This window comes from Silurus aristotelis (genome assembly GCF_946808225.1).
Source record: "Silurus aristotelis genome assembly, chromosome: 21".
Classification (NCBI taxonomy): Eukaryota; Metazoa; Chordata; class Actinopteri; order Siluriformes; family Siluridae; genus Silurus; species Silurus aristotelis.
The window spans coordinates 15947332-15959899 of NC_139594.1; the positions used below are offsets into that span (position 1 = coordinate 15947332).

General features: G+C 36.4%; 1 protein-coding gene across 1 annotated transcript in view; it reads left to right on the forward strand.

Annotated features, from left to right (window-relative positions):
• The window catches only part of calcr (calcitonin receptor), a 66150-nt gene that overhangs the window by 45962 nt on the left and 7620 nt on the right, over window positions 1-12568 (forward strand). The window contains exons 11-15 of the mRNA XM_083523657.1: window positions 2647-2800; window positions 8728-8788; window positions 8914-8980; window positions 9180-9398; window positions 9501-9542. Coding sequence (XP_083379783.1) covers window positions 2647-2800; window positions 8728-8788; window positions 8914-8980; window positions 9180-9398; window positions 9501-9542 — 543 coding nt within the window. The remainder of the gene's footprint in view (window positions 1-2646; window positions 2801-8727; window positions 8789-8913; window positions 8981-9179; window positions 9399-9500; window positions 9543-12568) is intronic.

Genomic DNA, 12568 nt, shown 5'->3' on the forward strand with positions numbered 1-12568 from the left:
ATGTGGTATAGTGTGTTATGATGTACTTATGGTGTATTATAGTGTATTATAATGTACTAGGGTGTATTATAGTTTATCGTTGTATTTTGTGATGTATTCTTACACTGTTATAAGGTGTTATGATGTATCATAGTATATTGTAGAGTATTTTGGTGTATTTTGATGAGTTATAGTTTGGTATTATGTATTATAGTCTATTGTAGGGTATTGTGTTGTTATTCTTTACTATAGTATACTGTAGCCTATTGTGATGTATTCTGATGTGTCATAGTGTGTTATAATGTATCATAGTATATTGTAGAGTATTGTGGTATATTTTGATGAGTTTTTGTTTGTTATGATGTATTATAGGCTGTTGTAGTGTATTGTGGTGTTATGCTTTACTATAGTGTATTGTAGCATATTGTGGTGTATTTTGATGTGTTATAGTGTGTTATGAAGCATTATAGTCTATCGTAGCGTATTGTGGTCTATTTTGTTGGGTTATAGTTTGTTCTGATGTAGTATAGTGTATTGTAGTGTATTGTGGTGTGTTATGCTTTACTATAGTGTATTGTAGTGTATTGTGGTGTATTTTGATGTGTTATAGTGTGTTATGAAGCATTATAGTCTATCGTAGCGTATTGTGGTCTATTTTGTTGGGTTATAGTTTGTTCTGATGTAGTATAGTGTATTGTAGTGTATTGTGGTGTGTTATGCTTTACTATAGTGTATTGTAGTGTATTGTGGTGTATTTTGATGTGTTATAGTGTGTTATGAAGCATTATAGTCTATCGTAGCGTATTGTGGTCTATTTTGTTGGGTTATAGTTTGTTCTGATGTAGTATAGTGTATTGTAGTGTATTGTGGTGTGTTATGCTTTACTATAGTGTATTGTAGTGTATTGTGGTGTATTTTGATGTTACAGTGTGTTATGAAGCATTATAGTCTATTGTAGTGTATTGTGGTGTATTTTGATGTGTAATAGTGTGTTATCATGTATTATAGTCTATTGTAGTGTATTGTGGTGTATTTTGATGTTACAGTGTGTTATGAAGCATTATAGTCTATTGTAGTGTATTGTGGTGTATTTTGATGTGTAATAGTGTGTATCATGTATTATAGTCTATTGTAGTGTATCGTGGTGTATTTTGATGGATGTGTCATAGTGTGTTATGATGTATTATAGTGTATTGTAGTGTATTTTGATGTGATATTGCGTTATGATGTATTATAGTGTATTGTAGCGTATTGTGGTGTTTTATGCTTTACTATAGTGTATTGTAGCATGTTGTGGTGTATTTTGATATGTCATAGTGTGTTAATCTGTATTATAGTGTACTGTAATGTATCATGGTGTATTTTGATGTTGTATGTGTATTGTGGTGTAAAGTGGAGCAGAAATCAGTTGTGAGGTCAGAAAGTAATAACCTCAATCTGGATTTAATCTTGCATCTGCTGCTACATACCCTGTGGTGTTCTTTCAGAGGGAAAGACCTCTCATTAGGTCCATGTGGTAAACGCTGCAGCCAGCTTTCATTTCGGTTTGCTCATTGATTGGAGACCATTGAGACTGACAGTTCTCAGCTCCAATCCAAAAACACGAGTTTCAGTCAGGCCGTTCAGCTGATTCGGAGCTATGCACTCCCTTCTTTGGTCTGATGTGTTATTTATAACACATGAAGCTGTTCAAAGTTATTCTGAAGCGGTGTAAATTCACAAGAAATAAACAGTTTTTTTTATTGAGCAGTCCAGCCTTGAGCAAGTTCATGATCATCATCATGTTTATCTCAACAAGACTGCAGCTTCGAGAAGGGTTTTATTTAGTTGAACTGCTCAGCTCATTCCATTCCATTTTTACTTTACAGTATTCTTGTTTACTGGTCCAACTATAGTGATTTACTCCCTCTCCACCCTGCTGAAAAATTCGGCTTGGTCTGATTATATCTGTCAAAAAAGCAAGTTAAACTGCTGGACTTGTGCAAATATACAGAATTACTGCTTCTAACTCAGAGAAGACAAGAAAATAACAAAATTTTTGGTACTTTGTTTATTCCCGTGTATCATTTTTTTCCCATTTACTGTATTGTTCAAGGAAGCTGTTATATAAATTTGTGAATATACACAAATTATGATCCACGGATCTTATCTCAGATGGACTACGGAAAGGAAGACAAAAATGTTTTCTGTTTGCGGTTTTCTTTTCAAGCTGGGCGAATCCATTGTACTCAACAATCAGAACTAATCCCAGGTTAAGGTTTAAATTCTACTGCATTCTGCAAATACAGACTAGCTCTTAGTGTAGTGTTTTTCTGCTTTCGCTCATCAGTACCCTTTTTTATCTCCTTATGCTTTAGTCCTTCAAAAGCATTTTAAGTGAAGACAACCGAATGAAATAAAAAGGGTGTAAATTAGACTGCATAAGTATATTGGTGATAAGGCAGATGTTTGGCAACGGTGCATTTGTGAAGACTATTCAACTGAAATGTTTGTAGTTGTTTTGTACAATCAGAGAGCTTCTCTCAAGATAATACATAAAAAAATTCAAAAATAAGAACTAAAAGCCTCAGAAGCACTCAACCCATTGCTGCTGGTGGTTTAATAATATATGCCGCACTTTCCTGCACATATAAAGACACTTTCTTCCTTTTCATCTCTGTTCTGTAGGTTGGGTGTAAGGTGTTACAATTTTTCCACATGTACATACTTGGCTGTAACTATTTTTGGATGCTGTGTGAGGGCATCTATCTGCACACTCTAATCGTGGTGGCCGTTTTTGCTGAGGAGCAGCACCTTCACTGGTATTACCTCTTAGGATGGGGTGAGTTTCAAAATCCAAACATGCACCTGCAACAGCTTTCTTGTTAATCTGAGTGTCATTACCCTGGAAACCCTTTAACCCAGGATTAGGGAAAATTAAGAGACGACACAGATGAGGCGTATGTATGCACTGGAGATGTTTGCTAATAATTTATAAAAGTAGTTGTATTTTCCATAGCCCATTTCTATACATATTTTCTATAGATTAAGATTTCTCCTCGCTATGAAGGCAGAGGAGTGTACTAAAGGTCACATAGAATACAGATTTACATGTCAGAGGTAGAGCTGTATCTTCCTGGAGACAGTTTTTTCATTGTTTTTCTTGTTGTTTTTAAATTTTTCTGTGAATTGCATAGCATCATAATTTTTTCTATTGAATCATATTGCGTTGAATCGTGTTAAACTGGATCGCATTAGTAGCTGCTTCATATGTATTTTTAATATATAATATCATTGGCTATGCATCGACATGCGAATCGCAGGCAGGCAGGCAGGCAGGCAGGCAGGCAGGCAGGCAGGCAGGCAGGCAGGCAGACAGACAGACAGACAGACAGACAGACAGACAGACAGACAGACAGACAGACAGACAGACAGACAGACAGACAGACAGATAGATAGATAGATAGATAGATAGATAGATAGATAGATAGATAGATAGATAGATTATCTATCTCATATTAGTGTTTAAGGCAGTACAAGTTTTTAAAAACCACACACTCATGTTGACCTTTTTGCAATGCGCAAGCTAATGTTCATTAGCACAGTGTTGTCCCATTTTCACAATGTCCATCCTTGTTCAAATGTATGATGCAATGTCTACCTAAATGTCTGTGATGTTTTTAGCTGATAAAGACCCAGTAGTTGAAATGCATTATTAAACTCTGGCCTCAATAGTTTCCAGAATCAAGTCTGAAAAACCCAAAACTACACTGAAAGGCTTGACAATCTCCCTCAAAGGTGGCCCAAGTGGGCCTGGATAGTGACGTGCAAACTGCATTAGAGAGGACAAAAAGGACTTCACTATGCAACAGTGAAAGATTTTATTTGCATTTTGATTACCTTTAAAGGATAATGAATATAGTGAATTGACTCTGCAGTTGGATTCATCCAGTTAACAATGTACATTTGGCTCACCATCTGCCTCACTGAGTTTCACTGACCACCCCGATAAGGCATCACTAGGGATTGTGTTACTCAGCTGCTCTATACAATATGCAGACCTAATATACATATGCAGACACTCATCCTGTTTATAATGTTGCTGTGCACCATGCAACAAATCAGATGGATAGGGTCCAATTAAATATAATGTATTCATAGGTTAAATAAGATATTTAATGGACGTACATGTCTACTAACTTTAATACAGTTTATACAATTGTATGGTGAGTATTAACTTGTATGACCTGTACAAATTATGTTAACCTAATAATATTTATGTGTTGACGTCTCAATTTGACACTATCTACATTTCAATTAGTCATTCCTATTTGTTTACAACAAAACTTTTTTTTATAGTACATGAAGGGTTTATGCTTTATAGGGATGTAAAATGTCTTTTATATTACCTTAAAGTTTAAGTTATTTTAAATAATTGTGTAGCTTTAAAAATATTTCTTTATTTTTGGAATGCAAAGTTCTCCATCGCCCCTGTTTCATTACAGGGGGAGACACACATGATCGATTCGTTGTTTGCTTGGGTGTGGTGCATGCTCAATCTCATGGGGGCTGCTAGGCAGGCACAGGGCATCACAAAGATGCTCTAGGCCCCAAACGAAAGAGCTGGCTGACCTAGCTGGCGGATCGTCCTATCCTCGAACAAACGGGCCGTGGTGCATGGACCTGACAATCAGAGCACTCTATAATGATGAGGGCGGTGTACACCTTATTAAACCTGTTAGCTCTGCCACAAGATGCGCTTCAAGGCCCAGCCTCCCTTCAGCGGGTGTCGCCTTCCACCTCCCCCCGAAAGATCGCTGCCGATGGAGGAGACCCACCGCTTCTCAGGAAGCATCTACGGCTGCAGGGCATTGCTCCAGCCGTTCTGAAAGGTTAAGAAACCAGCCTTGAGAGACTGGTTCCCCTAACAGACTTCCTGGCACAGGAGGTCAGACTGTTAGCCCTGCCACAAGATGTGCTTCAGGGCACAGCCTCCCTCCAGTGGGTGTCTCCCTCCACCTCCGCCAGAAAGATTGCTGTGGATGGAGAAGACCCATTGCTCCAGTCACTCTGGAAGGGTCAGAGACCAGAGGCTGGCTCCCGTAAGAGACTTCCTGGCAGCCTGCCTTCCGCACACTGTAGGTAAGGGCTTACCCGATTCAGTTCTGATCCCCCCGTTTTAGAGTATGTTCCACTCTGTTGGGACCCGTGCAGGCTCTTCTGGAACAGGAGCTAGCCCTCACACCGCACCTTCACAAAGTGTACGAATGTGGCTCTAGTCCCACTAAGGTTTCAGGGCATCTGCATTCTGAACTATATCGACGATTGATTGATATTAGCTTCATCAGAGCATTAGGCGGTCCGGCATCGAGATGTTGTTCTCGCTTGCATGAAGGAGCAACTGTCTTCCGCCCAGTCACTCACTGTAAAGCAGTTCCAGAGGCTGCTGGGTCTCATGGCGCCTCCTTCATATGAGACCCCTCCAATGGTGGCTCAGAGACAGGGGGTTCTCCTAGAAGGGCCGTTCATTCTGTATCAAGGTCTCGCATTGAGCCCTTCGAGCCTTGATGTGGAAAGAACCTACATTCCTGTCTCAAGGCCCCGTCCCCCATCTTGAGGTGGTGGAGCTTGGCAAATTCCTCCCAGGAGGGATCTCCTCTCTCAGGCAGGGGGAACCCTGGTTCACCCCCACCCAGAGTTATGGAGGCTATGGCTGTGGCCCCTAAGGGGACACAGTTCTGGCAGCTGGTCTCTCTACTGAGGTAGTGGGGAAAATCCTCCAGCTATCTCTACAAGGAGATCGTATGCTGATTTTGACCCAATTAGAGTTAACTGCCTGGTTGGTTCAGTTCTGGAGTTTCTGCAAGAACAGTTTGCCACAGGTCAAGTCAATTCAAATTAAGTCAAGTAAATTTTTTTTCTATAGCGCTTTTAACAACAGACGTTGTCTCAAAGCAGCTTGACAGAGTTTAACAGTTAAGGTAAATGGTGAAACCTTGAGAGGAACCAGACTCAAAAGGGGAACCCATCCTCATTTGGGTGACATCAAGAGTGTGATTATAAATCTTTAAACACACTATCCCAGCTTATTGTACCCAGCCCCCAGGGCAGTCGGACTGGTCAGTATAGCGTAATTGGACACTCGTTCCCAAAGAGTTGAAAAACAAGCTTGAGTTCACAAAGGGGAACGTCTCTAGGTTACATATGTAACCCTAGTTCCCTGAGGGAACGAGATGCTGCGTCGACATGCCACACTCCCTGCTTCCCTGCGGCGCTTACCTTCTCTTTTTCAGAAGCTAGTGTCGCTCCACTGCTTGCGCATTTTGTAGCTTCCTGGTTCGTGACGTCGCCCCGCCGGTGATGTCACGACTTGCCATTGGCTGGATTTCACACGTGATTCAGAGCGTGAGCAACGCAGAGGCGTTCCCAAAACATTGTGACGCAGGGTCTCATTCCTCAGGAAACTACGGTTACATACATAACCTAGAGACGTTCTATACCAACTCATTTTACTAATTTATATTTTTTTAACAAGCCTGTTATCACTAATAGAGAATAAATAAAAATTAAACCATATCTAACTCAAGGATTGAACAATATTCACTAAAATAATTGATATAAATGCATGTTAATAGATAAAATAAGACTCAACAGAGGTTCTGCTACAGTAGACAAGCTGGTTCATTACAAAAAAAATTATTTTTTTCATACGTTTATTGACTATCCTTTAGTATCTTTTGAGCACTTTGTTCAGTCTGCTAAAATAATATTCTGTGTCTTTATCTGTACTGCAGTCCTCCAGTTGGCAATCCCTGAGCTGCAGCATTAAACTCACATCATTCACGTAGACAAAAGTTTTAAACCATGCACTTAAGTACAGAGCATTCAGAACACATTCCATCATCTTCACATTTTGTCTTGCTGCAGTGTTAAGCCAAAATGCTTTATGCAATTTTTTTAATAAATGAGCTAATCTGCAGCCAAGACTCAGATCCTTGTGTGGTTCTAAATGTGCTGTCTCCAGTTTAATTCATCCTGGCTCACCCAATTCACTGCTACTTGCATTGTTACTGTGACCATTTACTAGAAACAGTGCATTTCAGCATCTCTGAATGTTAAAAAAGCCAAAAGAGTGTGGCAGCAAAGATAAATTGGACAATATAGGTGAGAATAGGCAAAAATGAACCAAAAAAGTGGGTGCAAAATCATTTAACTGTACTGTATATCACACAAATAGATGAGAGATCTGGATTATTTGTTGTCAGAGACTATCAAGGATTCATAGGTTTTGTGTCGGCGTTAACATTGGTAACATGTCACAAATAAGTAATATATTAATAATTACCTAAAGCTTTCATAACATATGAATACAAGCATTAGTACAGTATATGGACAAAGATACAGAGATACTTGACTTTTTTAGTTATATGTGGTTCACAAAATGTTTTGTTATATAGTGTATTTTGTACATTAGAAAATAATAAAGCTTACAGATTAATAGCTTTTGAGTCATATATGACTAGTCATTGCTAATGATACTAGTTACATATTAACAGCTCGTTCTATTAATTATTTTTATAATCATTTACGTTTGTGACATTTATTTTCCTTTGTACACAGTGTAGTTTAAAGCAAATTTGACTACCGATGTAGGTACAGATTTTAGTTTAGTTTCATTGGAAATAAAAAAAAAAGTCTCAAACTTGCTTTTTAAATCGAATATTTAGACTGTATATATTGTAAATTAATACTGGTATATCAATACTGGTAATAATTAACAATTAATAATTACCAGAATAAGCTAAAAAGACATTAATAATTTAAAGGTATAATTTTATGTGCTGGTAAATTTAACATAAATTCAATTCATATTTAAGGTAAAAAAATTAAATTTTGTGCTGATAGTGTTTATGCAAACAATATAGTTTAGTGCATATAGTAATAATTTTATATATATTTTATATTTATCTGTTTGTTATGTACCTGTAATATTTTCAAGTAATTATGGTGAATATCATGATTAAATGTGTCACGTTGAAGATTTAAATTTCGCTTCTTTTATATTTACTTATTTATATTCGTAATCAAAATGGTCACAGAAATGAGCACTGCATTAATCGTGCATTCATAAAATCAGTGCCGTTAAAATAAATTTACGTTAAGGCATTTTTAACTCGTTAGTTTTGACAGCCCTAGTATATATATATATATATATATATATATATATATATATATATATATATATATATATATATATATATATATATATATATATATATTTAATGCTAATATATCAGGCAATTTGTGTACAATAATTTCAGTGCAATAGGTGTTACATGTGCAATACCTTGTGTATAAATGTACCATGATTGGAAATTAATTGATTGTACAGCATATATACTTTATATATGTTGTAATTTGTACATTTGATATAAAAAAACCTTCTCCTATATATTTCTTGCACTTTATTTTTAACTTGTAACTTCGACTGTACTGTGAGCAACTGCAACCTAACCATTTCCCTGTGTAATCAATTAAATATTCTGTTTCTGAGCTGATTCTGATAATTGGTCATTTTATTCAGCTGTTATTGGTAGATGAGTTGATTTTTTTCTTCTATTGTTCCTAATCCAAAGACTAAAACTTCAGCATGTACTGTATAAAGAATAGAGGAATAATGTCTTATTAAAAGCTTTTTGTGTTCTTTAAAAATGGCCCTTTTTGATACCCTTACCATGTAGACATTATGTCCTCTGTGCTATTTTAAAGGCTTTCCCCTGGTGCCTGCCTCCATCCATGCAGTGGCAAGAAAAAAGTATTTTGATGACAAGTGAGTAATGAGTTTTTTTTTTTTTTTTTGCATTGGTGCTATAAATACTAAGTAGGTCCGGGGCTCATTGTCACCCGAACTGTAAGTTTTATATGATGCAAGGTTTACTGTCTCTTTTCACCCAGTTGCTGGATAAGCGTGGAGACCCATCTGCTGTATGTGGTTCATGGGCCCATTGTGGCAGCTTTATTAGTGAGTCTTCACCTTTAATTCATTGTTACCATTTACGCATTTTACTTTTCTAGTATTGAATCTATGCTTTAAAACATGTCATCCTAATATCTTACAAGTTATATTGTTTCTACCATTTTATATTACATTCATATTGGGGGATACTCATTCATTGACAGCTATTTCTATGATAATAAAAGAATACTTGCTTCATCTGTAGGTGAACCTGTTCTTTCTGCTCAACATTGTGCGGGTTTTGGTGCTGAAGCTAAAGGATACCCATCGTGCAGAGTCCAACATGTATATGAAAGCAGTACGAGCCACTCTCATTCTCGTGCCCTTGTTAGGAATCCAATTTGTCATATTTCCATGGAGGCCAGAAAACCGCTTGGCTGGAGAAGTATATGACTATATCATGCATATATTACTTCATTACCAGGTAAATGAGCTAAATATGCTTGCCAAAATCTGGTTAAGTACATTGAGTAAATCATGACAAAGACAATGAATTGTTTGCCTTTGTTCTTTTTCCAATCTTAAGGGCTTGCTGGTGGCAACAATATTCTGCTTCTTCAATGGAGAGGTAAGCATTAGGGAAACATCCCACTCTGGTTGTATCTCTTGAAAAAATAGATTCCTAGGTTTTGCATAGAAAGCTGCTGGTTATTTACAAAAAGTTATATGAAAATGTTCTGATTGTTAAGAACTACTTGCAAATGTGTTTTTTTCCCCTCCTATATACAGAATTACTCTGGCGTTTGTAAGCAATCAAAAAAGAAAACAAATAAAATAAAAAATATATATATAAGAAATAAATATAGATAATACATACAGTTTAGGTTTGATCTCAGGTTACTTTATGGGTCGAATTTGTATCCTACTGTATATAGAATAAATAAACGAACACGAATGAACGAATAGTGAGCTATACATATTGTGATATAATAATTAATACTATGTAAAAAAAAATGCACAGCACTGCTACAGGTGAAATTTGTACAATCTTTTGACATTTTTGTTATTTTAAAATGAGTCATTTATCTAAGTTTAAAACTATTGTATATCCATATGACAAAATATTTGATTCAAGCACAGGATCTTGACACAGAAATATTAAACAGGACGAGACTTTATAAATATGAGACACAGGTTTAGCTTTAACCTCAACTTCCTGAAGTGGATTCATTATATTAAGAGCATTTAATCTTCACTGAGGTGCAAAATTCTGTGCGATTAGAAAGGAAGAAATGTAAAACATAAAATTCAGTTTTTTATTAACGCAATTTATTATTAATATTAACATTTTCAACCAACATTTGAACTGTTTACTGTTTAAAAACAATTTGAAATAAAATGCCTGCTTAGATAATATATAAGATATTTGATAATATTGTTTAGTATTTAGCATTTACTAATGGTGCCTTAACATTTAAAAAGGTAAAACAGTATCTTATCTTGGTACTATACCTTTGAGAAGAGCGAATGCTGGCGTGATGGAGATGCCGTTCAGAGGAGGAGGAGGAGAGGTATTGTTTGGAAGGAGAATCTCCACTACAATATAATATTATATACAATACTGTTCAGTAATGACTACTGTACTGTAGTATTAACCAAACAAAGACACAGCGATAAACATCGCTAAGACGGTGCTATCACATTGAATTCAAGACGCTAACTAAACTTTCTGAGGCGGGAAAGCTTTCGGGTTGTGTACAGAAGAACCGACTTCTCCTCTAAATTTCGGCCACGAGTTTCGAATGATTTGTATCCTGAATGTTTTTGCGTAAACCTATACAAAAGTTTTGCCGATTGACGATTCGTATTCTGAATTGTATGTATTCTGGGATGCTCGTATCCTGAGGGTCCACTATATATATATATATATATATATATATATATATATATATATATATATATATATATATATATATATATAGTATTAGTAAATAAATATACAATATCCATAAGGTAGCAAGTGCAGTTTAATTTGCGCAAGGACCGTAAGAAGAATGGGCACATTGAGTCACTGATGGTGTTTTTCTTTAAATAATCGAGCATTTATTAAGTTTCTGGGTGAATTCCTCAGTTTACCCTTGTTTTAGCAAACACACTGGCTCATGCCTCCCTGAGGTCACTTTTTCCTATAGTACTGACAGAATGACGAATGACAAGAGCAACCACTTTAGTCAGTTTTAGTAGTGCCTGAAGCTAAAGAACGTTTTGGGTGAAGCAAGCACCGCTGGGAAATGTCTAAACTTTAAAGAATTACAAGCCAATGTTATTTTTACTTCACTGGGGCCCTTCATGAGGAACACCTATACACACACACACACACACACACACACACACACACACACACACACACACACACACACACACACACACACACACACACACACAGGCAAGTTAGTCTTAATAACTCTATGAGGACCCTTCATTGGAATAATTATGAATGCAGCCAATTAATATTATGTTTACATCTAGTCTCTTAGACTAGAGCTCATCTATGGCTCTTTTAGGGTTTGCAGTAAAAAGTGGTTCTTTTTTTTTCTTTCATTGTGAATCCATGTGGGCACATTTGGTCCACATACACACGAGATTTATTTCAACATATGTTTGTTGATAGTTATTTTTAACACCAATTGAATTTCCCTTAATAAGCATCTAACAAGACGGAATGATTATTCATCTATGAATAATAATATAACCGAAGATAATAATAACACTTAGTCTAAATCTGTCTAATAAGCTCATGGATTCTCATAGATACACAGTGTATGTAATGTATTCAGGGTCATTTCTGTGCTGATTTAGATGCATGTTTTATAGACCAAAAAACTTAAAGGGAATTGTTTTATGTTGAAATAATGAAATTTATTTATACAAATATAATTAAATGTTAATTATAAGTATAAATATAATATACCATATTTTCCGGACTATTTTCCCCACTCTTTGAACCCCGTGGATTAAACAACGAAGCGGCTAATTTATGGAATTTTCCTGGGGGTTTTTCCGGTTTCACAAACTTTAAGATAAAAACTGAGCCCCATAACATTAGACCAATGAAATTGCTGAACGGGTTCAGGTGAAGCAATGAAACTCTTTATATTAAATCAGATGCGCTCCCACTGAATCGGGCCGCACCACATCATAAATATGGATGATGTTCCTCTGACGTTTGACCTGCCGCTCACTCGGACTGTCTACAGGAAATGAGAATCATTCGTCACGCTGAAAACAACCGGGCATGAAAAAACGCACTTCACCTGTGTTCTGAGCTGCACGGCGTCGGGAGAAAAGCTTCACCGATGGTGATTTTTAAACGCACGACGATGCCAAAAGATAAACTCCCGAGAGAAATAGTTGTGAAAGGAAGGAGGAAGACAGTGAACTATGACTTTCTTGGTAGGCTGCTGTTTAGATACAAGTCGTGTAACAGACACTGTCTTTCGTTAAAGCCTTCGTTTTATGTTAAAATAATTAAATTTATAAAAAATATAATTAATGTAAATTATAAGAATAAATATACATATAAGTAAAATGTTAATACAGTACAGTACTGTATACATAAAATAGCATTTTTGGGGTGGCGTCCGTTTATCGTGG